General features: G+C 44.4%; 1 protein-coding gene across 9 annotated transcripts in view; it reads right to left on the bottom strand.

The window, feature by feature from the left end:
- Window positions 1-27,774, bottom strand: part of DCHS2 (dachsous cadherin-related 2) — a 236,969-nt gene that overhangs the window by 114,347 nt on the left and 94,848 nt on the right. For all 9 annotated transcript variants that reach the window (XR_004000530.1, XM_030563596.1, XM_030563598.1 and 6 more), the window contains exon 3: window positions 10,778-11,009. Coding sequence is in view for 8 of the 9 variants with exons in the window: in XM_030563596.1 (XP_030419456.1) it covers window positions 10,778-11,009 (232 nt within the window). In the remaining variant the exon portion in view is untranslated. The remainder of the gene's footprint in view (window positions 1-10,777; window positions 11,010-27,774) is intronic.

Below are 27,774 nucleotides of genomic sequence, written 5' to 3'. Positions count from 1 at the left end.
GGTTCCTAGGTGCTACAGCAATACAAATAAATAAATTAAAAAATATTATGTAACTGATTATTACTGTTTTCTCCCTACTGCACCTTTACATTTCTAAAGAAGTCTGACTTTGCCAGCAAAAACAGCCGTTATTTTGTGAGGCAGAATAATGCAAAATGTTGCAGAAGAGATTCAAAATGCAGTCTCATGGAGATATACTTCTGCTCCCCTTAATCTCACACAGAAGTAATTCAGGCTGTTCTGTATATGGAAAAAATTAGACAATAACACTTCTACACAAGGCTTGAACAGGCAACCAAAAACTCAAAGCACATGACAATGGAGTGTGCTGGAATCCAGGCTAATGATGAACTGCAAATCTCCCAGAGAGGCATACTGCTCTCCTATGTAGTTCCATAGCAAGGAAACAGTCATATGTGTTTTCAAAGAAAACACAGAGCCTTTTGAGATAACCTATATGGCTCCTTGACTGCCAAAGCATTTCACCTGGTCAGGAAGACATTAGAATTCAAACAGTGGTTTCTGATTACTTAACTTATTGAATTTCTCCAAGAGCATCTCTGTTTAATCAACAATCTTTTCAGTAAAAGAGTTTTGTGAGCAGGTAGGCTCGCAGATGTTAAAACAGCTTTCAGTACTCAACCTGACAAAAACTGCACTGCCATGGTAACCAGAGATAATCTTTATAAGGCACAGAGACAGACACCGAAATAGAAGCCCAATGAGAGTGGGCTTCTTTGCTCTTTCCCTTCACTGAGGGCACTACACAGCATTCCACATATCGTCCTGAGCCTCAAACTGATCTGCTCTGTTGCCTACTATGCTCATCTGTAGCAGTTTAACATAGTGGAAGAATTTTCCATAGCTACTTAGTCTTGGTGTGACTTGCTGCTTTCAGTCACAATGCGTTAGTGCTCCCGCCTTTCCCAGACACATGTGGGGAGCCCTTGCCTCTGAAAGGTGCCAGTCAACCATTCACAAAATGGTAAAACGTGGAAAACACTCTTCAGGGCTCTCTGGGTCTATAAAATTGGCTCTGGAACACAACAGTTAATGTGAAATTTTGATCTATCGCATGTTGGTTAGGAGGATTAATCCAATATTAGCAGACCAGAAGAGAGAAGAAAGCAAAACTTGCTGGTTGTTTATGTAGTAGTTGGATTATGTTCTAGTTGTCTATATATTATCTATGGGAAAAGCATGCTGAGTGATGATATTTTACTGCTTGTTAAGTGCACATATTTTTGTTTTTTGTACAAGCAGTTTTTGATCTACTTTTTCCTCTTTTTGCTGCTGTCAAGCCATGGAAGCAGCTTCGTGTAGACCAAACAGCAGTGGCATTGGAATGGGGTTGGGGTGTGCTATTTCTGCCATCTGGTAAAAATTTGTAATTCATAGATGTGACATCCAGTGAACTACAAGATATTTTGTAAAATAATTTGGAGTGTGTTGCAGTACTATGCATTACAAATGCACACATCACGCTACCATCACAAATACACGGTCTTCAGCACATGGCTTTAGTAATTTTTCTCCCCATATTTGGTTGATTCTATTGCATTTTAGTGACCTTCAATGAAAATAGAACCATGTAGAATGAGGGCTGGCACAGTGTATATGTTTTTTCACGCTGTTCTGCCAACCCAATCTGTTCCTACGGCCTAATCCTGGGTCCTTACTGTTCCCAGTCTTAGTCTTCTCCATAGCTGAGACTGCCAATCAAATTCAGTTGTATTAAATTCTGTGGCAGTCTTCTGATGGAGATACATATCCACTAATGACTAGGTAAAAGCCGCCCACCCAGTCTTCTGCTATGACCTAACAGAGACTTAGGTCTTCAGAGGTGAAAGCTTAACATGCTAACCCATTGTCATACAGTTCCATGATTTTCAGTCTTTTACATATGCTACCAATTACTTATGCAAAATAGGGGAAAGAGGCATTGAAGGGGTTGTACTAAAAATGTGGCCTTAGAACGTTCCAAAATAAATCATTCCTAATTTTAAATCTGTCTTTACTCAAGCGAACCCCTTCATGTGTGTAGCAATTTTATTTTACTGCATACCATATAAAAATGCCAGGAGTAGTTTAAAAGTTAAGCGGACTAATCTTTCCTATAATAAATTATAGTAGGAAAACATCATTAGCAGCCATAAAAAGCTTTATTTTTTTAAAAAGAAGTACACATCCCAGTTTTACTTTGATATAGTCTGCAATCTGGTAAGTATTAAATACTATGTAATAATTAGGGTTAAGCAAAAATCAGAATTTATGTCCCACAGCAACTGATATTCCAACATTTGTTTTCATTCTGAATTTGGATGAAAAGTCGAGATACCAAATTTTTACCAAAAAAATTATCAAAAATTTTCAATTAAAAATGTCAAAATATTTCACTTCAACATTATTGATTGAAACAAAACTTTCTGACACTCTCCAGTTGAAACATTTTATTCTGATGTGTGGAACCAAATCTAAATGTTTCATTTTGAGTCAGTGTGACATTAAACTGTATTGCCTAAGGTGCTGCAGTAATTCATGGAAGTTGAAGTTCAAGTGCTTCATGCCTTTAGTCTTTCTTATGAACTGGCTCCTTGGCTGGACTACATCTCCCATGATGCACCAGAGCAATGTTACTCACATGTTTTACCATGTGGCTGAGTCAGAGGGGTTACCACAGTACACCATGAGGGAGGTGGTCAAAACCAAGGCGCGCAAACCATAGAAGAGAATGAGGGAGTGAAGTACCTGAACTCTAACACCTATGGACTTAGGCAGATGCAGTGTATGTCATACTGACCAAAAATAAGCTACTTCATTTCAATTTTCCCACTGGAAATTTTTTTGGTTTTTTTTTTTGTAAAAATCAAAATTTTCCCACAAAAAAATGCCAATTTTGCATTTCACATTGAAAAGTCATTTTGATGAAAAATTCCCAACCAGCATTAGTAATACTACTTGTCTGCTGTTTTTAACACATCTTCTCTGAATTGAGTAGACAGAAGAAGTCCTCTGATTAAAGGGCCAAAGCCCACTGTAATCAACAGACACCCAAAGACCAGTGAGAGCAGTTCTGGCAAAACTTAATGGTCCAGAAGATGATTACCTCATGTTGAGAATACAACACTCTAAAAAAGAAAACTGTTGATTGCAGGCTTTAACTCAGCTCTCATGAGCCAGGTCATGTATGTAGTATAGTTGTAACCATGTTGGTGCCAGGATATTAGAGAGAAAAGATGAATGAGGTAATATCTTTTATTGGACCAACTTCTGTTGGTGAGGGAGACAAGCCTGTCTCTTTCACCAACAGAAATTGGTCCAATAAAAGATAGTACTTCACCCACCTTGCCTCTCTATGATTCAGATCAGACATTTCATGATAGTCGGTGAAAGTGTGCATTCAAGAACAAGGAGAGAGCACTTGTGTGAAGAGTCTGGGTCAGATCAAGTTCTGCAATTCAACATGATGATGTCACACTGGGCCAAAATAATTTTCAAAACATATTTCGCAGACTTGAGATAGCCCTGATTTGAGGAGACTATCTTGAAAAAACTGAGGTGATAATCCTATGTCTTTCTACAGCTCTCAGGTAGTATATTTACAAGACTAAAGGATGAACTCTATGCCCATGAGTGAAAAATAAAAATCAACCAAAGAAGAAACAATGTGTGTGTTCCATCAGCTATCCCAGAAATAATGCTGCTGTTGTGACAAACAAATGATAAATTGAGGAGTCAATGTCAGTTTTTTCGAGTTACTGCTGTCTAGGTTTACTCATGATGTCAGTTGCATCTTAAGGCCCACAACTTCTAATTTCTTGTTCAACCATGCCTATAAATATACTATACCTTTGTGATGCTGACAGACCAGCTCAGGCCAAAGCCATAAGCCAATTCATTTGTGTATGAATATCAAAAGAGTTACATGTATTAGTAGATATTCAGGCCAAGTCACTTGTTTTAGTAGAGATCAAAGGAGATGTTAATTGTATTGTTTTCACCTATCTATATCTTGTTATTTACTATTATATTACATTTACATTGCACATACCCTCTGAAATTGTTTATATTATGTATGCCCCTGTAATTAGATAACCCTAGATTAAAGTGAGTGTTAGTACGAGAATAGGGTGACCAGACAGCAAGTGTGGAAAATCAGGACGGATGTGGGGGGTAATAGGAGCCTATATAAGAAAAAGACCCAAAAATAGGAACTGTCCCTATAAAATCGGGACATCTGGTCACCCTATATGAGAATGAGTTCAGGTGTTCAATTCATGGAAACTAGAGCAATACCTTATTGTTTGTGATTTCAAACATTTGTGTTTATGTATAACCCTGTAACTAAATTACTCAAAGAAATCTTGTGAAATACTAATGAAGGATTTAAGGACTGTAACAGGAAATGCTAATTTCAAAGCAGGTGATCATGGAGTGAGTAAAAACATTTGTCGCATTATCTGTAAGAAGAAGCTATAAAATGGATTTCAAGGAATGATACTTTATCTCTGGGCTGTTTGGATTCTAACGTGGTGGAATAACTTAACAGAAGATCCTCAAGAGTTATTCTGGGTAGGACTGAAAAGACTTTTGGGAAACTGGCAGATTACTACATCTCTGCTATCATTTTGGATTTACGAACTTTGATTCACCTGTTAATATATTTTACCTGCTTTAACCTCTCAATACCTCTAATTTATTTTTCTTAGTTAATAAACCTATAGTTAGAGTTTACTATAAAATGTGGTGCCCTCGTTGTCTTTGGCGTAAGAGCTGGAATACCAATTGATCTGGGGTAAGTGACTAGTCTCTTGGGACTGGGAGCAATCGGATGATGTGTGATTTATGGTTTGTGACCGTTATCACTAAGTCCAGTTTGTCTGGATGGCAAGATGGAGTGCATAAGGGGACTGTCTATGACTCCATGATAAAGCTGGTATAATGATCCAGGAATGCACATTTGTTACTGCCTTGATGAAATCTAATAGAACCTACCACCAGTTTGGGCCTCTGTCCTGTTTTCTGACAGGCTGACCTGAGATTAGCACTCACAGTGGTGAGTCACTCCAGACAGCATGACACCTTCAGATAAAGTATTGTTAATCATTAATGGGGAAAACAGATAAATACAGCTTAAACAACATACTAGCCTGCATAGTTCTTCAGTATGCTTTGCTCCAGGCAATTAACCAGTGCTGCTCACAGAGCAAATAGCACAGATCAGAGGTTCTCAAACTGTGGTCCAAGCTCCACTCAAGTGGTCTGCGGATAGTTCCCTCTAAAGTGCAGGCCTGGACAGCAGCACGCAAGAGAATGAAAGGCCGCCCACCTAATTAGTGGAACCACAGAGGCATAGCTCCACTAATTAGGTGCCTGGACCCTGGAGAAGACGCACATGTGAGGTGAGGTGAGAAGAGGAGGTGGGGGAATTTGGGACATGCAGGGCTGAGGCAGCCAGAGAAAGAGGACTTTCTCCAGCTCCATGGCTGTGGCTGCCAGGGAGAGACCCCCCTCCTTCCCAGCCCCAACTCAAGGGCTGCCGTGGCAGGGGAGAGAGAGAGAGAGAGAGACCCCCGCTCCGTCCCATTCCCAGCTCGGGGGCTGCTGCAGTGGGGGAGAGATATTTTAAAATGAGTTGTGTGCTTTTATTTGTAGAACAAAAAAAGTTAATTTTTTTTTATATAATGCTTTTATTCAAAGAGCTTTACAATAGTTAGCTAATGGTATAAATAATATTTGGAAAGATCATTAAGTGGTCCGCAAAAAAAAAAAAGTTTGAGATCCACTGGCACAGATAACATGGATCATGCAGGTAACCAGGAAAGTAAAATATAAAAGTGAACCAAGGTGGATTTTGCACCACCAGTAGAAATAAATTATAATAAAACAGGCATAGAGCATAGAACTGGGAACCAATGACACACCTAAATGGTTTTCTAGTTACACACAATCTTCAAACTATTTACGTTTGGAACAATCTACCTTCAGTCAAATGAAAAATGGCTAATCCTAATATCTACATACTGAGAAGCACAATAAATGTAATTGACAGATTTCTAAAAGAATAGTCTAAATGATGGAGAATCTTAAAATTAAAAAAGCACATAAATACAACTGATCCAGTCTTTCAAAATTCCACTAATCCTTGTACTGGAATATGTTTCTGTCCATCCAATGAAAAGCTTTTTCCCCACTGATCTAGAACCACACAATGAATCTGAACCAGCGCCCACTGAAGTAAATGGTAGTTTCCCACTGACTTCAATAGGTTTTGGATCAGGCCTAACCTCATAGTATCTAGATGTCAAAGTGGTTGTTTATTTTTAAATCTCCTGTTCCTGACCAACTGCTATGACCAACAGGTCATGAAGATTTTTTTTTTACTGTGAACACAGTTTGCTTACTGTGCAAAGTTTACAGTTTTGGTAATACAGACATATAGTTTCCTTAGCAAAGCCATAGCTGGCAGGAAGCGATATTCAGCAAGCAGGTTTTTTTGTTAATCCCCTTATCCATTTCTTTTTTTATTCAGAAAGTGGAAAGAAAATTTTATTTTTTGGCGAGCGCTACAACTCCTGAATACAGCAATTTGAGATTACCCCTGAGCTGAGCTACAATAACACACAAACACACATTCTGGACACTGTAAAATAAAAATCTCATTGGCCTGGAGAATAGCTTCATCTGGTACATGAGTTTTGTTATATTACTACAATTCTCAGCTAGTAAAAAATATGGCTTTTGTAATGTCTTTTCCTAAAACTGAAAATACCATTCTGTCCCATGTACATATCAAAGGAAGCCAAACTACTTAAGGACTAACAAAATCAGTCAAAAAGACTCAGTTAACTAACACTCTTGCCTGATCCCTGAACACATTTCCAACAATTATAGTTATCACTTAGAAATTAAGAAATTGATTAGTAAAATAAATTCACATACAACTTCTAATCCCAACCTCTGTTACCATACCACATGGTCATCTCCCTAATCTCTTCTTTGCAAATGAAAAAAGCAAATGAGATGGGGCTTGCCATGGCACAAATCCACAATATTGTACAATGTACAATCCACAGATGTCAGAGTAGCAGCTGTGTTAGTCTGTACCCGGAAAAAGAACAGGAGTACTTGTGACACCTTAGAGACTAACAAATTTATTTGAGCATAAGCTTTCGTGGGCTACAGCCCACTTTATCAGATACATGTAGTGGAGAATACAGTAGGAAGAGAGATATATATATATCTCAGTGGTCCCCAACGTGGTGCCCGCAGGTGCCATGGCGCCCGCCGGGGCATTTATGTGTGCCCGCCTAGTGCCCAGCAGGGGAGAGAAGCCTCGGCCCCACACCTGCTGGGGACAGAGAACTCCAGGGCCTGCAATCTGTGGCAGGCACGGGGCCGCGGCTTAAGCCGGAGAGAAACCGTGGCCCCGTGCCTGCCAGGGACAGAGAACTCCAGGGCTGCAGGCTGTGGGCACCGGTGTTCTCTGTCCCCGGCAGGCGCGGGGCCTTACTAGTGCCCAGCATGGGAGAAAAACCAGGGCCCCGCGCCTGCCGGGGACAGAGAACTCCAGGGCTGCAGGTCTCATTCTATGTTAAAGTAAGAATAATAAATATATTTGGACCAACAGTTCAACAGTGTTTTACTTTTTAAAAATAAATAAGATGAAAACTGTTTGATATTAATTTTGCAAAAACTCCTTAATTTTTCTTACAGGTAGATAAAAAAGAGCAAATTCACATGGAAAGGTGAAAGAGTGAAAGGTGAAAGGTGAACTATTATCAGCAGGAGAGAAAAATAACTGTTTGTAGCGGTAATGAAAATGGCCCATTGCCAGCAATTGGCAAGGAGCTGTGAGGAATAGGGGCAGGGGAGGGAATAAGCATGGGGAAATACTTTTACTTTGTGTAATGGACCATCCACTCCCAGTCTTTATTCAAGTCTTTATTTTTCTCCCCCCCCCCACAACAGTTCCTCACATCTCCTTGTCAGTCGCTGGAAATGGGCCATTTTCATTACCACTACAAACAGTTCTTTTTCTCTCCTGCTGATAATAGCTCACCTTAACTGATCACTCTCTTTATAGTGTGTATGGTAACACCCATAGTTTCATGGTGTGTGTGTGTGTGTGTGTGTGTGTGTGTGTGTGTGTGTGTGTGTGTGTGTGTGTGTGTGTGTGTGTGTGTGTGTGTGTGTGTGTGTAAAATCTTCCTACTGTATTTTCCACTACATACATCTTATAAAGTGGACTGTAGCCTACGAAAGTTTATGCGCAAATAAATTTGTTAGTCTCTAAGATGCCACAAGTACTCCTGTTCTTTTTTCAATCCACAGATGGTGGCTTCAAGGGAAAGTCCACAGTGAAGGCTAAAAAAACGACCTCCCTTAAGTATGTTTTCAAATAGCTCATGAGAAAGGAGAGATTATAGAAGTTTTGCAGCCCACCTGTTCTCAATATACAATTTCTATTTCTGATAGTCTCTGTACATCTCTTTCTCCCCATGAAACTGGGTCAATGCAATCCACATGGCAGCTGGAGTAAGTCTCCTTACAACCTCTTGAGAGAAGAACAGCACGGACACTCGATGTTCTCAGTGAATCCCTCCAATATCAGAAGCAGAGAAGAGACTCTTACAGAAAGGGAAAATCCTAAATGGCAACTGGTCATCTTCCTGCCTCTCAGAAAATGAGAAAGAGGAGGAACTCAGACTCTGTGCTGTCACACAGCAAGCCATAGAATTTGCTTCCAATTCTTAATACTGATCAACTTCCATAGCTACTTAACCTAGCAGATTGCAGAGCTTGAGTAGTCTGACAGTCATAAGGGCTATCTATTGTCACTTAGATATCACCAACAGTCTAGAAACTATTCCAGCTCACCATTAATTAATTGTACGCACTGCTGCAGCTAGACATGAAAAAAAGGCAAAAGGAAAAAGGGTATCCTTTACCAAAAAGGACATATCAGCATTAATATTAATAGGTTAAAATAAAACACAGCCGGATCTCATGAATTACCCATGAGATCTGATTATATGCAATCAGATTCTAAGTGCTATAAGGTTGGAAATAGTGTCTTCAACCCAAATGGTTTTTCATTTATAAGTGCCAACAATAATGACCTCAGGTTATTTCATTATTAATTTAGTCTCTGTTTGATAAAATACTATGATAGTTCCACAAGATACTGATGACTCAAGTACTCCTCATGATTAAAGATGACATTTACCTTATACAAATCACCCAAACTGGAAAAATCAGGCCAAAGGGCCAAAATTTAACAGAGAAGAGCCCTTTAAAGAAAGGCATATTGCAAAGCCAATTCTTCTTGACTAACCTACAGGGGCTCTCTCTGAGAAGGCCCCTGATGCAGTTTGAAACAATCAGTTAAATGATTGTAGAGATCTAGTTCCCTGATTATTGATTGACCTATATATTTTTGGCATCAGATATGCCCTAGAGGGACTGATTTGACAGGCAGTTAAGGTCCACGGTAAAAGTAAATTATGAAATAGCCAAGGTAAGCGGGCCAACTTCCCAAGAAGATTAGTTTCTTCTGTTCATCAGAATATTTTAGGTGTTAGGTCACAGGATGCAAATAGGCATCATTTTGAGAGAAGAGTATTTCCTCATGATGATTTCCATGTCAAACAGCTAATACACACACATATATCACAACACAGCAAAATTATTAAAACATATGAAATAATCCCCTATGTCAAAGTTAATTAATCGTAAATAACAGACTATCAGGAAATAATACTGACAATCAGGATATATTCCTAATAGTGTACGTATACTAGATTTCAAGTTGAACTGTGGTTCTGGTTTAGTTACCAAATATTAAAAGCCAAATATTGAAAGTCTGGTGTACTTTGGGCATTCGTTATGCCCCATGTATTTAATCCAGTAGGCACTGGAGAGTTTCCCAGGATTACAAAAAAACCCAGCAGGGACTGCTGCTTGGGCAGTGCTAAAAGAGCGAGTTCTGTGAAGGCAAGGTACATTAAAGACTCTTAGAAGTAGTTCAGACTGACTTGCTTTGCCCCTATCAAGAATGCCCTCTTGCCTTGGATTACACTCCTAGTGTGACTCAGGACCCCCAGATGTGGGATCCAGACCTCTCCCTCAAGCTAGAAGTCAGAATGGGGGAGAAGGCCAGGTCAGGAAGTAAGGAGCAGGAAAGGATACTCATGAAGCTGACAGTGGAGTCAAGCAGAGACATAGAACTGGAGATTGGTAGTAGCATGAGACTGTCAGCATGCTGGGAAATTTGTTGTGGCACACTTTGAAAGGCTATAAAGAGGGGTCTTATTTGATAGAAATCCTGAAGGAAACAGAAAGCTAGAAGAGTAGGCTCCTTGTTGGTGGGGTGAGAGACTAACTATCCCCCAATAAAAAGCACTCAGGATAAGTCTTTAGTGTTCCATGCATTAACATATGTATAAAGTAATTAATGCACAACTGATGCATAGCCAAAATGCTCTAGTTTCCAATTTAAAATGCTAAAGAAATGACATCAGCTGCTTGCCATTCCACTTCCTGTGACATACATTCTAGAGCTCTATTTATTCCAGTAGATGCAAAGGTCATTTAACATTTGCTCACAACGCCCTCCCCCCCAACACACACACACACACACAAAATATCTTGCACATATGCCACAGAGCCTAAGTTTTCATTTTATGACTTGACTCTAAATGAAGAAACTAAATTTCAAAGTAAAAGTGTGACATGGTGTGTCTCATAATTTCTGTGTCAAACACGCATACTGTACCTGAAGAAGTATCCACTTGGAAAAACGAAGAAAATTCTCCTGGAACCAGCTCATATGTCACAACTCCATATATGCCTGAATCCCTGTCTGTGGCAACAACATTGATGATCTCTGTTCCTGGGTGCGTATGACTACTGATGCTTGTCACATAGCTGGCAGGCTCGAAAATAGGTTGATTATCGTTAATGTCTTCTATCTCAATACGAACAAAAGCTTGGGAACTTAGCCCACCCTGTTGAATAAACCAGAACAAAGTAAAAATCAAAGTCAGTTACAGTTAACCAAATATATGCCTCAAGGCATTGCTAGAATATAAAACAATTTACAATGAAATTGAACAAAAACATTTGTTAAAAGTAACTATGTAAAGGGTATCTATAAAAGCCAGAAAATTGAGTTTAAGGAGTTAACTATCTTTAATGCAGCTCCACCGTGCTAGCTACTGCGGTACACAAAGGTATCTATTCTCCCATGAAGGAACATTAGGTTTAATTACAAAACTTGTTAACTCTAACAAGAGTTATTCATGTAAATCCCTTGTACTGTACATCCTGGCACATAGGATTTCACAGTCATCACCTATTGCGCTTTCGGTGGCTTCACAGATAAGGGCCAGGCCCTTTTTCTTCAAGAACAAATGCCTCTAGCACTTGAAAGAAATGAGAATCTCTGCTAGTTGTATTAGTGTTAGGGCCCCATTTCCTCTCCAGACTAGCTTGTAGAGGGCAACACACAGTTCTGACAATCCATTCAGTCCACATACATATACATACACACACACCTACAAGCCCTTGGGTACTCAGAGGCACAATGGAATTGAATTCTGCAGCAGCAACCTCTATAGGTTGACCAGATGTTAAGGAGAAAATATTGGGACCGCCGCAGGGGGAGTGTTTTTTTGGTTTTTTTTTACACTCACCCATCTGGGAATTTGGTGGCAATTCAGCAGAGAGCCCTTCAGTCACGGACAGTCTTCGGCGGTATTTCAGCGGTGGGTAATAAACCTTGCCACCAAAGACAGAAGCACCCGCCGCTGAAATACCGCTAAAGACCAACTGCGACTGAAGGCCAGGAAACATAATATCGAGACAAATGGCATCCCAATGATACTCTGGTGGGGACGCAGGACAAACTCCTCAAAATGGGGACAGTCCCGATTTTATCAGGATGTCTGGTCACCCTAAACCTCTATATTCCATTCCCTATGTTCCATGGCAACATTAATTTAGTCTACTGACATGAAATACTATCCATTCCCATTTCCCACACAAACACACACAACTATGGCTTATAATTTTACATCAGTGAATATTTTTAACTAATACACAATTACTTTTGAGCATAGTTTTTTTTGCTATACTTTCCTGGAAGCCTGACTCCACATCCTGGACCTTGGTCCTCCTTTCCTCCCTGTGCACCAGGGAGGGGAGGAGGGATTGTGAGGGTAAGTCTTGCAGCTGTCATCACTAACTCATCCAGCTCCTCAAGACTCCTCAAGCTGCTATGTTATTCTCCACTTGGCTTCACTTCTGCCTCTCACACACCCTGGCTAGAAGCCAAACTCTTGCACTGGCTCCATGGAACAATACAGGGAGCATGCACTGGTTATTAACTCAACCTTGTGGGGAAGGCAGCAGCTGCAAGCCAGTCTGAGCAAGGCAGAACTACAGAAAAATGGCAATATGGCAAATTCCATAGCAAAAATATTGATTTTTGTGCCATCTTGGAAAAAAAATGAATTCTGTAGCTGCAGAATCATGGAGGCCATAGAGCCCTGACTGAGATGCACAGTCATTTACTTCTCAGCACTATTGTTTTAGACTTCCTATAGATGTAGGAAAGCACTACTGTATCAGTTTTGCTTCGGTTCATATTTTCAAGGTTCTCTCTACACCCATAAAGGCTACAAATATAATTGTAACAAAGCTGAGATTCTGTAGCACAATTCTGCAGCAAGAAGCCAATTGTGTGGCAATGGAATGATGGGATACAGATTTCTGAACATGCTCTTGACAGTACATTACAACACGGATGGAAGAAGACACTCCATGGATACAGAGTTTGAGTTTCAAGGAGTTATACACAAAAAATGTGTACATGTAAGTTGAGTAAGTAATTATAGAGACTGCACACACACAAATTGTATACTGGCATGAACAAAGGGCAAGCTTTGTTTTGCAATGCTAAATTTATGCATGATGCCACAGGAACCATGGATGTAACTCAGATGTATATTTCTGCATGTACCATTGTGTGCCACATTTATTGAGAAAAATGTTTTGTCCTTCACAAAACTATCGAGAATGCAGTCCAGTTACTCAGGCTGCATTTGGGATTTGCACTATAGTGCAGTAGCAAGCTCAAAAAAACTGCATTCGATCTTTGGTCTATTGACTCCGTAGACTTGTACTGAATTGCTGAGATACAATAAATAAATTTATCAATAGCATTAGCTCTGTAAATTTTCTCACTGTGGCTTTCGCTTTTCCATATTTTTTCATATAGTCATATTGTCTCTATAGCCTGGCACTGACGATGTCATGACACTGTTGTGAGGAACCTTAGTTTAAATGTATGAGGAAAATTAAGACTATAATGCAAAGTAATTAAAAATTACTTATTTGCAGTATTCTTACAATAGACTGAATCCTGATCCCACAAGCAAAGTTAAAAGAGTTTAGTCCACAGATGGAGATTAGGTTGAAAATGGAATCCTTATCCCCCACCCATTTGGTGCTGTTGGATTTTCTTTTTCAGGGGAGAGGGGGCAGAGAAAGGAAAAATATGGAAAAGGGGGGGCAAAGGTGGGAGGAGTTTAAGAACAGCAAAGTATTACGGGGATTAATTTTAAACCACTTGCCCCAATCTGTGTTCTTGACTGCTAAGGAAAAATGCAGACATTTCACTCTCCAATCTAAGAAGTTTATTTTAAGGAGTTAGACTGTAAAATCTTTTTTGGGAGGAGGGAGAGGTCCATTCTGAAATATTTTTAGAAGGGTGGGACATGAGATGGGGGAATGTAACGGCTGGTCTACCTCACTTCTCTCTGTCCTTGTGCTAACCACTGCTGTTGAAGAGCCAGTGCCTCCTTTTCCTGACCCTGAAGCATATCCATTAGACACAAGTGAAGAGAGGCTCTACTATTGTCATCACCCAGTATAATGGATGACATGCAACCCTTCTTGTTTTGATGCATTAGAATTTCTTTAAGGTTACCCTGGCAGTGGTAATTTTTGAGAAAGACCCCTAGTGACTTTTGAGAAAGACTTAGTGACAAACGGCTGCTATTTCTAACCACATGAATATGCTTCTTTATTTGTTCAGAGACAAGCATGACAGTTGATTATCGAGGAAATGAAGACTGATTTGAGCATGCCCATTGTTGAAAGAAAATTACATTTGTTAAAATATATTTCAAGCAACAGTAGAACACTGTTGTTCATTTTGCCTTTGTATTCTAGAAATATTGCTTATATAACTTCACGTCTCTCAAATGCTTCAATAATTTTTTAACTACAATTGTGCTGATTGATGGAATGGCAATAAAGTTGGGTACAAGTCACATTGTTGTGATTCTGAAATTTTGTTACTTGTGGAACAAACAATGAACATGATATACTGCTACAGAGCTGAAATTACCATAACTGGAGACTTTCATTTCCCTAGCAACATCCAATCTATGTAAAAACATGAAGCTAACAATAAACCTTTCAAACCATTCTTCAAATATAAATAATACTACCTTCTTGACAGAAAAGATTCTACTGCTTAACAAATACATATGATGTTATGTAGAACAGCTGCATTTTTGCTGTTTACATTGTAAGACTGCATAAGAATCTGACAGGATTTCAGTTATAGCTTCCAACATGTGGGGATATAGCATTCCATTAAAATTTTGTTCCAGACTGAAAGGTTATATATAGGTTTATGCAGTTTTTAAGTTGTAATGCTGTAGTAGGGCAAGGAAGGAATAGAATTAGCCACTAATTTCAAAAGCTTTAACTTCAATGGGAATTTTGCCTGAGAAAGGAGTGCTGAAGTGGGCACATTGTGTATTACGGTAATTGCTTTAGCTAAAAAAAAGAGAAGAATATTGGTAGCTGTTCCATGTAACTACTAAAACACAAGAAAGACACAACAAGCATAAGTCTCTCTCTATACACAACACATAGTAGGAAAGCTATTTAGAGTTTCAGTAGTATCATCACACTTTCATCAGAATCCACCTAAATACCAAGGAGCATTGGTAAAGTTTTAAATGTTGAACTGATCCAACTGCTTTTGGTGTTTGATTAAAAATTGACCAGTCAACACACAGCCAATATTATTTTAAGGGCTTTCATAGATATTTTCATTATATAATACTGATATACAGCTGTCTGTAACAGTTCAGAAGACATAATAGCATTTTATTAGTTAAATGACTCCTTTTTAATAACATATCTAAGTGCCATATATAATCACCCAGTTTAGATCCATTTTAGTTTACCAGCTAAATGAAATATTGGTAAACATTATAAAACATATCTTATGAATTTGATAATGTTGAGGTCTAATCCTCTACTCCTTTCTGAGATAAAACTCCCATTGGAATTCTCATTTCAGGAATGGCAATTTGGCCTGAGCAAACAGTGGAGGAATAAGCCACAGATTATTAAAAATGACTGATTTTAAAATTGTCAAAGGTACAATATATCTTGCAAGCCATTTAATGTAATTAAGTAAACAACACATATTGCTATAATTCCTGAATAAATAGATAGTATCAGCACTGTTCTTTACAGTGTTATGTATCAAGTGTCCCCTGTGCTCATTCTCTTTTTTCCTTAAGATTTACGTTTGTAAAAACTGTCAATTGCATTTACTTCTTATTTTCAAAAGATTATGCTTAATAGCAAAGAGTTTACAATTTCATCTGCATAAATAAGAAAACAGACCATTCCGAGTGGACTATAGGGGTAATCATCTCTGAGCATATAACTCAATTTTCATCATAATCAGTTATGTAACTTCACCCTCATATTCAGCCCACATGCTTGCATGTGTAATTAGAAGTGATTTCTTTAAAAGCACCATGCTTATAATACTCTGTCCTTGACTCCCTGCAAATGCAATTTCTGCTGAATAGATTTGATTTTGAAACTGTTTTTAAAATACAGGCAAAAGGGCTAGTCTTTTCAATCTTTCAGAGGAATAAGCATTAAAACGGGACAGGAAGACAAAGCCAATTAAATTGGAACTAAACAAATAAAGATGTGGAAAGAATGTGTTTCTTAATGTTAATAAACTTTTTAATGTTAATGTATGGTAAAGGAATAATCTGTATCTCCTTTACACAGATGTCATACGATTTTCAGTTTTGTAACTGCTGCCTAAGCACTATAGTGATAGGTACATTTCTAGTAATGTTAATGTATGGTAAAGGAATAATCTGTATCTCCTTTACACAGATGTCATACGATTTTCAGTTTTGTAACTGCTGCCTAAGCACTATAGTGATAGGTACATTTCTAGTACAGAGGGAGAAGGATTCTGTTTCAGCATGCTACAATTACATTTTCTAGTACTACAGTAGTACTACAGTAGGTTTCCTCTAGCAACTGTATTGACCATTGCTTGTTTGGATGAAGTAGAACACCAAACTGTTGGCCATCGTGTAAATAATGCAAGTGAGCACACAAAAGGATAGGGCTATGCATCTTAATTAGCAATAAGGCTTGATCAGAGTGTAACTGCACAACAATAAACACATATACACATATACACACTTCTAAAAAATTGGATATTGTTTCACACATGCAGCTGAGTTTATTTTAATGCCTCATTGTACAACAACATGTATTGCTAGGTTTACCACCATGGGTATAAACATTCTGGATACAACTCCAACCAATCCAGGGAAAACAAAACATGGGATTCCTTATTGCATTGCATTCTTATTGTAAAAGATAAACAAAGGAAAACCAAACAAGTCCATATCAGACCTTATTCTCAGATCTTTAAAAAGCGAAAAAAAGGGCATACCATTTTATTCCCCTTTCTTGGTCACCTTTAAGACTATGCTAGATCTTTCATTAAAATTCCTGTTTCTCATATTCTCTTTCTGAAAAACTCACCATTGAGATTGACATTTTCCATGCCTGGTTTCAACCTACAGCTGAAAAATTTTGGAAGGTTTCCTGAAGGAAATGCCTTCACCTGTTCTTGTGTTATTTGAGAATGAAAATCATTGTACTCTTGCAGCAGTTCAAGATGTTTTTAGTTCACTAGTAACTCAAAAATACCTAAAAAAAATGGAATTTTGCAAGTGGAAAGAGAATTATAACTTTAACATTGCATTTTAAGCACAGAAAAAACAGGAAATGCACAAAATTAAGGCTCTCCTTATATCATTAACTTGTACACATCACACAAATGTATTATTTCTATCACTTCTTTAACTATTCAGAGCCAAACTGTGGCTGAGCATTGATGTGCTTTTCTCCCTCTTTCTGCTTCCGTCACGCACAGGAACCAGCCACAATAACAAGCCTGTGGTCTCTAGAGGAAATGTGCTGCTTTTTTACTAGTACCCAGGAGGCATAAGCAACCACAAAAGGAAAAGGGAGGAGGCAGGGCCATCACCCACCACAAATAGGCTGGCTATGAAGGGGAAAATGCGCTGCATGCTTAAGTGGTGGCACAGCATCTGCTATCCACAAAAACTCCAGGAGACATAGTTTCTCTTTAAAACACAATACCTCCTGGAGTTTTGTAGGAAGTTGTGGCTATATACCACAGCTGTATTTAGAGTTATGGTTTACTGGTATAGTCCGACTCTAAATGTATACCTAAGGATATACAGGATGTGATGTATGGGAAAATTGACATTACTGCACACCTAGCTCTCAATCTGCAAAGGTCAATATATGGAGGATCATGTGTGACAAAGACCTCAAAATGAACAACACAAAAATTATTCATGCAGGTGCTGTGGGATTCATTCCTTTCTATAACCTTATTTACAACAGTTCTGATGGAAGTAATTTTCGATAATTAAAGTGGGGGGACGGGATACCAAACATGTAGATAACGTAGGGACTAAAATGAGAGATGTCTCTCAAAATGAGGTATGCTTCACATGTATGATTTAACTTTTGTACACATTTAAATATGTCACTTCAATGATTCAGCAAAATAGAAGGGGGGGATTGTGTGTAACATATGTTGGATTTCTTTGCTGTTTTTCAGCTTGCAGTAATACTGGACCCAATCCTGCCCCCACTGATATAAATGAGAATTCTGTCACTAGCTTTCATAAAAGACGGTTACTCACCTTTGTAACTGTTGTTCTTCGAGATGTGTTGCTCACATCCATTCCAGTTAGGGTGTGCGCGCGCCGCGTGCACGTTCGTCGGAAGACTTTTTTACCCTAGCAACACTCGGCGGGTCGGCTGGGCGCCCCCTGGAGTGGTGCCGCTATGGCACAGTATATATACCCCAGCCGACCCAGCCACTTTTAAGTTCATTCTTGCCGGCTACTCCAACAGTGGGGAAGGAGGGTGGGTTTGGAATGGATATGAGCAACACATCTCGAAGAACAACAGTTACAAAGGTGAGTAATCGTCTTTTCTTCTTCGAGTGATTGCTCATATGCATTCCAGTTAGGTGATTCCCAAGCATTACCTAGGCGGAGGGGTCGGAGAGAGATGTGGCAGCGTGCAGAACTGTTGAGCCAAAGGCTGCATCATCTCTAGACTGTTGGACCAGAGCATAGTGCGAAGCAAACGTGTGGACCAATGACCAGGTCGCTGCACGACATATCTCCTGGATAGGCACGTGGGCCAGGAAGGCGGCTGACGAAGCCTGATCTCTTGTAGAACGTGCCGTGCGATGGCCCGAGGGGACATGAGCCAGGTCATAGCATGTGCGTATGCACTCCGTTACCCAGGAGGAGATCCTCTGGGAGGAGATGGGTAGACCTTTCATCCGTTCAGCTACTGCCATGAACAGCTGGGGAGATTTCCGGAAGGGCTTTGTCCGCTCGATATAAAAAGCGAGCGCCCTACGGACATCTAAGGAGTGTAACTGTTGCTCCTGTCGAGAAGAGTGGGGCTTCGGAAAGAAGACCGGGAGGAAGATGTCCTGGTTGGTATGGAAAGCCAACACTACCCTTAGAGAGGAATGCCGGATGAGGTCGCAACTGTACCTTGTCCTTGTGGAAGACAGTATACAGTGGGTCTACCGTAAGCACCTGGAGTTCGGAGACCCTTCTGGCCAATGTAATGGCCACGAGGAAGACTGTCTTCCACGACAGGTGTAGGAGCGAGCAAGTCGCCAATTGCTCAAAGGGTGGATGCATAAGTCTGCTTAGGACTAAGCTGAGGTCCCAGATGGGGGCAGGGCGGTGTACTGGGGGGTAGAGGCGCTCTAGGCCCTTAAGAAATCTAGAAACTCAGGGGTGGGAAAACACGGAGTGGCCACTTTCTCCGGGATGGAATGTAGAGATAGCCGCCAAGTGCACCCTCAGAGAAGATATCGCCATGCCCTGTTGCTTAAGAGACCAGAGGTAGTCTAAAACAGCAGGGATCGAGACCTCAGAAGGAGCAACATTCTGCGTTGCACATCAGCAGGAGAAACATTTCCACTTGGCCAGGTATGTAGATTGAGTGGAAGGCTTTCTGCTGCTTAGGAGAACATGCTGCACTGGAGCGGAACTGCGTAACTCCGACCTATTTAGCCATGCAGGAGCCATGCCGTGAGGTGAAGGGCCTGCAGGTCTGGGTGGCGAAGACTGTCATGGTCCTGCGTTATGAGGTCTGGAAGGAGAGGTAAGGTAATCGGGCTGTCCAGGGACAGGTTGAGCAGTGTGGTGTACCAGTGTTGTCTGGGCCACGCTGGCACGATCAGGATCAGATGCGCCCTGTTCCTGCGGAGTTTTATTAGGACTTTGTGAACCAGAGGGAACGGTGGAAAGGCGTAGAGCAGATGGTGCTCCCATGGCAGGAGGAATGCATCCGTGATCGAGCCCGGCGAAAGACCCTGGAAGGAGCAGAACGCTTGGCATTTCCTGTTCATGTGAGAGGCGAACAGGTCTATGAGGGGAAAGCCCCACCTCCAGAAGACCGAATGAATAACGTCCGGTCTTATTGACCATTCGTGACAGAGGAAGGATCTGCTCAGCTGATCCGCTAGAGTGTTCCGAACCCCTGGGAGAAAGGATGCTACCAGGTCTATCAAATGGGCTATACAGAAGTCCCAGAGTCGAATGGCCTCTTGACACAGGGGAGAAGAGAGACTCCCTCCCTGTTTGTTGATATAATACATGGCCGTTGTGTTGTCCGTAAATACTGAGACACAACAGCCAAGAAGGCGTTGCTGAAACATCTGGCATGTGAGGTGGACTGCTCTCAGCTCCTGGACGTTTATGTGGAGCGACAGCTCCTGTGATGTCCAAAGGCCCTGGGTGCAAAGGTGACCGAGGTGAGCCCTCCAACCGAGAGATGATGCATCTGTCATTAGGGACAGTGAGGGCTGTGGAGGATGAAACGATAGCCCTGTACACACCAGGGAGGGAGTCAGCCAGCAGTCGAGGGAGCGTAAGGTGCTCAGAGGAACGGTCACCAGAGTGTCTACAGGGTCCCTGCCCGGACGGTAGACCGAGTTGAGCTACGTTTGAAGGGGCCAGAGGCGGAGCTTGGCATATTTGGTCACATAAGTGCAGGCGGCCATGTGGCCTAGTAGGCCGAGGCACGTGCGAGCCGAGGTGACCGGGGAGTTCTGCAGACCTCGAATGATTGCCGTCAGTGTCTGGAAGCATGGCTGAGGTAGGTGGGCTCTGGTTCGAGTGGAGTCCAGGGTTGCCCCTATGAAGTCCAGCCTTTGTGTGGGAACCAGTGTGGACTTTTCGGCATTGAGGAGCAGCCCCAGCCGAGAGAATAGGTCCGTGATTATGTTCACGTGCTGACTGACCTGAGTCTGGGAGGTTCCCTGGACCAGCCAGTCATCCAGATACGGGAATACATGGATCTGCTGCCAGCGAAGGTGGGCGGCGACGATGGCCATGCACTTCGTAAACATCCTCGGGGCCGTAGAGAGGCCAAAGGGGAGAACCGTGAATTGGAAGTGCCGGTGACTGGCTACAAAGTGAAGATACCTCCTGTATGGAGGGAAGATGGCTATATGGAAGTACGCATCCTTCATATCGAGGGTGGCACACCAGTCTCCAGGATCCAAGGACGGGATAATAGTCCCCAGGGAGACCATACGGAACTTCAACTTGACCACAAACTTGTTGAGGCCTCGCAGGTCTAGGATGGGCCTGAGGCCTCCCTTGGACTCGGGGATCAGAAAGTAGCGGGAGTAAAACCCTTTTCCCCTCTCGTCTGGTGGTACCTCTTCCATTGCTCCTGCGGCAAGGAGAGACTGCACCTCTTGTAAGAGGACTTGCTTGTGAGAGGGGTCCCTGAAGAGGGACTGGGTTGGGGGGGTGGGAAGGCGGGGATGAAACAAATTGGAGGCGGTATCCTTGTTTCACCGTCCGTTGGACCCAGATGTCTGAGGTCAATTGGGACCACGCCGGGAGGAAGTAGGAGAGGCGGTTGGAGAAGGGAAGAGAAAGATCCTGTCCTGAAACCGGTATGCCGACCTCGTGCGTACCTTCAAAAGGTAGACTTAGGACCTGGAGGTGCTTTTGTGGGGCCATTGTTCTGACCCCCTTGGGGTCTGGACTGGCGCCTACGGCCACCTCTCCCACGCCTTCTGCTGAAGTCTTGTCTGTGCTGGGGCACAGAGTAAGGCCGGTGAGGTTGGGGCCGGAAGGGTCTGCGTTGGGTCACAGGTGTATGCATGCCCAAAGAGCGCATGATGACCCTGTTGTCCTTTAAACTCTGCAACCTGGGGTCAGTCTTTTCAGAGAACAGACCCTTGCCATCAAAGAGTAAGTCCTGGATGGTGTATTGGAGCTCAGGTGGCAGGCTGGAGACCTGTAGCCATGAGATATGCCTCATGGTGATACCTGAGGCCAGAGTTCTGGCTGCCGAGTCGGCCGCATCTAGAGAAGCCTGGAGGGAGGTTCTAGCCACCTTCTTCCCTCCTTCAAGGAATGCTGCAAATTAATGGCGAGAGTCCGGTGGTAGAAGATCTGTGAATCTACTCACCTCCGCCCAGGTGTTGTAGCTGTAACGGCTCAGGAGGGCCTGCTGTTTGGCTACTCTGAGCTGCAGGGCACCTGCCGAATACACCTTGCAGCCCAGTAGGTCCATTTGCCTAGCCTCCTTTGATTTGGAGGCTGGTGTCTGTTGGCCATGGCATTCCCTCTTGTTGACTGATTGGACAACTAATGAGGAGGGTGAACATATAGATACTCGTACCCCCTAGAGGGCACCATGTATTTTCTCTCAACTCCCTTTGCCGTAGGGGAAATGGAGGCGGGGGACTGCCATAAGGTGTCAGCAGTGGCCTGGATTGTTTTGAGGAAAGGCAAAGCCACCCTAGTGGGGGTATCTGCCGACAGGATGCTGACAACTGGGTCCTCAATCTCCGGGACTTCCTCTACGGGAAGACTGATGTTGAGCGCCACTCTCCTAAGTAGATCCTGATGGGCTCTGAGGTCTATCGGCGGGGGCTCTGATGATGAGGTCCCTGCCACCGCCTCGTCTGGGGAGGAAGAGGACGATAGACTGGGAATGAGGGGGTCCTGGATGGCCTCCTGCTCCTGGGTCGGTTCCTGCCTCAGCGGTACCGGGGAACCTGGTGGATGGGATATCAGCTCCTCTGTCCCAGCTGGAGGGGGACGGCTAATGGTGGCCTCTGGGGCTCGATGCTCTGAGGAAGCGGAGCGGGTCTGGAGCAATAGGGCACCCTGAGCCTGATGGTACGCCTAGGGTGTCCAAAAGGACCACTGGTGAGGTCCCGGGTCCTGAGACCGTACCTCCTGGGAGACCCCAGTAGGCACCTCCGTATCTCGCTCCTGGTCATAGTAACTGTCCGCGTGGGAGGACACAGACGACTGCCTGGACGGCCATGGAGGAGCAGAGAAACCTTGGGCTGAGGTTCCAACGGACCTCGCTCCCTTCTTTAACGGGGACCGGTGCCGGTATGCGTAGCGGTACCCGGATCGAGATCGGGACCTGCGACCAGACTGGTGCCGGGAGGTCGACCGAGATCGCGAGTCTCTGCGGTGTGAAGGGCTCCAAGAGGTACGGTGCCTGGATCGACGCCGAGAGCTGGAGTGGTGCCATGAATAGTGAGGCGGAGAACGGGAGTCTGACCGGTGCCGCGAGTCTGATCGGTGCCATGTAGGGGAACGGTGCCGGGACTGTGAGCGGCGTCGAGAGCGGGAGCGTTGTCTCGACCTGGAGCGTCTATGGGACTGCAATCTTGAGCGGTGCCGGTACGCTGTGCCGACGGACGGTGGTCTAGGCAGGGTCGGCTTGACCCGAGATTGGATTACCCGCACCAGCAGTGCCGGGGGTAGAGGCAGTGCCAAGTCAGTCAAGGCGATTAAGTCTCTTGCCGCCGAATATGCCTTAGGCATGGATGGCATGGTGAGCTCTACCACGGCAAGCACTGAGGAGTTATGAGGCGACGGACTCGACGGCCCTTGCGGGATCGGAATCAATGGTGCCGATTTAGTCGATGCCGCGGCAGGTATCGGCGCCGGGTGGTCTGAACTCGGCCCGCTCTCTGGCTGCGGCGTAGTTGGCGCCAAGGCAACAGGAGTCTTGGCTTTCTTCGACCTTGGGGAGAGGGAGTGACGCGGAGTCGACTTCGGTGCCAGTGTCGGCCGGTGCCAAGAGTCCTTAGGCGTACCGGTGTGATCCGGTGCCGTAGGGGTGCCTCTGTTCACCAACTGACCAGTGCTCGGTGCCAAAGGTGGTGGTGTCAAGGCCGCCTCCATGAGGAGCTGTTTTAGTCTGATGTCCCGCTCCTTTTTAGTGCGCGCCTTGAAAGCTTTGCAAATAGGGCACTTAGCTGTTAAGTGCGATTCCCCGAGGCACTTTAAACAGGAGTCGTGTGGGTCTCCTGTTGGCATCGGCCTGTGACAGGCCAAGCACGGTTTGAAACCCGGTGAGCCGGGCATGAGCTCCGGCGCCGGGTGTGGGGAAGGGGCTACTCCCCGAACCCCAATAAGTAATACTAAACTAACTATACTATTAAGTAAGAACTTATAACTGAGTTTATCTATATATATATATATAAGAACAATAACTATGTACACGGTAACAACAAGAACTACGAGTAGCTAGGGAAGGTGGAGGTCAGCTAAGCTGCACTCCACTGTTCCAACGACAGACACAGGCGGTAAGAAGGAACTGAAGGGTGGCCAGGTCAGCTGGGGTATATATATGGTGCCATAGTGGCGCCACTCCGGGGGGCGCCCAGCCGACCTGCCGAGTATTGCTAGGGTAAAAAAGTCTTCTGACGAACGTGCACGCGGCACGCGCACACCCTAACTGGAATGCATATGAGCAATCACTCGAAGAAGAACAGAAGGATTAGGTTTCATAAGTAGAGCTGGCAGAATAAAAAATGGTTACTCACCTTTTTGTAACTGTTGTTCTTTGAGATAAGTAACTGTTTTTTATTTCTTCGAGCGATTATTCATATCCATTCCAAGCAGGAGATTCAAAAGCCTGAGTTTAGGCAGTGGAGTCGGAGTTCACAGCGGATTGGAGCACTGCACAGTCGAAGGCTGCATCGTCTCTCGCCTGGTGCTTGATGGCATAGTGCAAAGTGAATGTATGGATTGAAGACTACGTAGCAGCTCTGCATATTTCCTGTGTCAGGACCTGAGCCAGGAACACCATGGAGGAGGCCTGTGCCCTTGTGGAGTGGGCTGTGATTGGCAGGGCAGGCACCTTAGCCTGACTGCAGCATTCGCGGATGCAGGCCGTGATCCATGAGGAGATACGCTGTGATGGGACAGGGAGCCCCTTCATCCTTTTGGCCACAGCAACAAAGAGTTGGATTTGAACAGTTTGGTTCTTTCAGTGTAGAATGCCAGGGCCCTGTGAACATCTAGGGAATGCAGCCTATGATCTGTGCTGGAGGAGTGTGGCTTAGGATAGAACACAGGGAGAAAAATGTCCTGACCCATGTGGAATTGGGAGAACACCTTAGGAAGGAATGCCAGGTGTGGCTGGAGTTGGACTTTGTGAAAAACGGTGTATGGAGGCTCAGACGTCAGGACTCTGAGCTCCGATACTCTCCTGGCCAAGGTGATAGCCACAAGGAATGCGACCATATAGGACAGCGTGTAGCCAGGGGCTCGAAGGAGGGCCCTGTGAGGGTGGAAAGGACCAAATTAAGGTCCCAGGCCGGGACAAGTTGTTGAGTATGTGGGAAAAGCCTATCCAGGCCCTTGAGGAAGCGACCAACCAGTGGGTTTGCAAAGACTGAACTACCGTCAGCTCCTGGGTGGAACGTGGAGATGGCCGCCAAGTGGACCCGAACCAAAGAGAGGGAAAGACTCTGCTGTTTCAGATAAATTAGGTAGTCAAGGATGAGTGGGATCGGGGCGAGCAATGGAGCCTGTCCCTGCTGTTCTGTCCAGATGGAAAACCGTTTCCACTTGGCCGTGTATGTGGCCCTGGTGGAGGGTTTCCTGCTACCAAGGAAGACTTGTCTAACCTGCTGTGAGCACTGTATTTCTACCAGGTTTAGCCATGGAGCATCCAGGCTGTGAGGTGGAGCAACTACAGGTTCAGGTGCCGGAGGCGGTCTCGACCCTATGTGATCAGGTCCGGGAGCAGGGGCAATATGAGGACATCTGCAGTAGCGATGTGAACCAATGCTGGTGCTATAGTACGATTCGAGCGTGATCCCTGCGAATCTTGAGGAGTACCCTGTGGCCATCGGAATTGGAGGGAAGGCGTAAAGCGGACACCTTCCCATGAAAGGAGGAAGGTGTCCATGAAAGACCCTGGACTGCGCCCCATGAGGAAGCAGAACCGTTGATACTTCCTGTTGACCCGTGAGGCAAACAGGTCCATCTGGGGATAGCGCCAGAGACGGACGATTGAACGTGTCACATCACGGTGAAGGAACCACTCGTGACCATGGAACGAGCGGCTGAGGGCATCCGCTAGGCCATTCTGCACCCCGGGAGGTACAAAAGTCCCATAACGTGAGGGCTTCCCAGCACAGGGGAGAGGAGTGTGCACCCCGTTTGTTGATAAAGAACATTGACGAAGTATTGTCCATGAGGACTGCAGCATACCTGTCCGCCAAGCGAGATTTGAAGGTCAGACAGGTGAGACACACCACCTGTAGCTCCCTGACATTGACGTACAAGGAGAGGTCCTCTGGGGACCAAAGGCCTTTGGTCCTGAGTTTCCCCAGATGTGCCTCCCACTCCAGATCTGATGCATCTGTTACCAAGGATAGGGATGGATGGGGGCTGGCAAAGGGTACTCCCGCACAGACCTCCCGCAGGTCGAGCACCACTGGAGGGAATCTAGCACTGTTTGGGGAAACGTCACCACAGACTCCAGTGCGTTCCTGGCTGGTTGGTACACAGTCGCCAACCAGGACTGAAGGGGGCACAGCCTGAGCCTGGTGTGGCTCACCACATAGGTGCAGGCAGCCATATGCCCCAGCAACTTGAGGCAGTTCCTTGCTGTGGTGGGCGGGAAACTCTGGAGACCGAGAATGATGTCAGACACAGACTGAAACCTGGACTCCAGTAGGTACACTCTGGCTTGCGTCGAGTCCAGAACTGCCCCATCAACTCTATCCGCTGAATGGGAGGCAGGGTAAACTTGGCCTCGTTCAGCAGGAGACCAAGCTCGAGGAAGGTCTGTCTGACAAAAGCCACCTGAGCCTCCACTTGTGCCTGGGAGCGGCCCTTGGTGAGCCAATCGTCCAGGTAAGGAAATGCCTGTATTTTGTGCTTGCGCAGGAAGACTGCCATGCACTTTATGAAGATCCTAGGGGATGCTGACAGGCCGAACTGGAGATAGGTGTTGCCTACTATGAATTGGAAGTAACGTCTGTGTTGAGGGATTATCGCGATATGGAAATACGCGTCCTTCAAGTCGAGGGCAGTGTACCAGTCTCCTGGATCCATGGAGGGAATGATGGAGGACAGGGAGACCATACGGAACTTGCGCTTCTTTACAAACTTGTTTAGACACTGCAAGTCCAAAATAGGTCTGAGGCCCACTTTCGCCTTCATTATTAGGAAATACCGGGAGTAGAACCTCCTGCCCCTGAGTTCCTGAGGAACTTCTTCCACTGCCCCTACAACGAGGAGGGACTGCACTTCCTGAATTAGAAGTTGCTTGTGAGAGGGGTCCCTGAAGAGGGATGGAGAGGGGAGCTGGTGGGGTGGCAGGGAGGAGAATTGGATAGAATATCCCCTCTCTACCATGTGGAGCACCCAACTCTCCAATGTGATTTGGGACCAGACATGATAGAAGGGGGATAGATGTGATGAAAAGGTAGGATTGGTAGGATTCAAAGTCCTGACTGGTAGGTTGTCCTCGACCGCACCACCAAATTTGAGATCTAGGCCTCGATGGAGGCCGCAGCTGGCCAGACAACTGTCCGGAGGGCTGTTGTTGACTACTCCTGCCACTTCTGCTCTGCCTATGCAAGGGCTTCTGATGGTTCTGGGGTTGGTACGGCAGCAGGGCTGCCTGTGGCCTGAATTGCCTGTGCTGGGTGGCTGGAGTGTGCAGGCCCAGCAAGCATAAGGTAGCCCTTGATTTCTTTAGGCTATGGAGCCTCTTGTCCGTTTTCTCAGAAAACAGCATGGGCCCCTCAAAGGGGAGGTCCTGGATGGTCTGCTGGACTCCATGTGGAAGGCCCAAAACCTGAAGCCAGGCCCCCCACCGCTTCACCAGCCCAGTGGCCAGCATGCAGGAGGCTGCATCCACTGCATCCAGGGCCGCTTGGAGGGATGAACGTGAAATCAGCTTTCCCTCCTCCATCAGAGCGGAGAATTCCATTCGTGATTCCTGGGGAAAGAGTTAAGCAAACTTGGACAAGGCCGAGCATGTGTTATGGCC

This window comes from Gopherus evgoodei, chromosome 5 (assembly GCF_007399415.2).
Source record: "Gopherus evgoodei ecotype Sinaloan lineage chromosome 5, rGopEvg1_v1.p, whole genome shotgun sequence".
In the NCBI taxonomy this organism is placed as follows: domain Eukaryota; kingdom Metazoa; phylum Chordata; order Testudines; family Testudinidae; genus Gopherus; species Gopherus evgoodei.
This window is presented reverse-complemented; position numbering and strand designations above follow the sequence as displayed.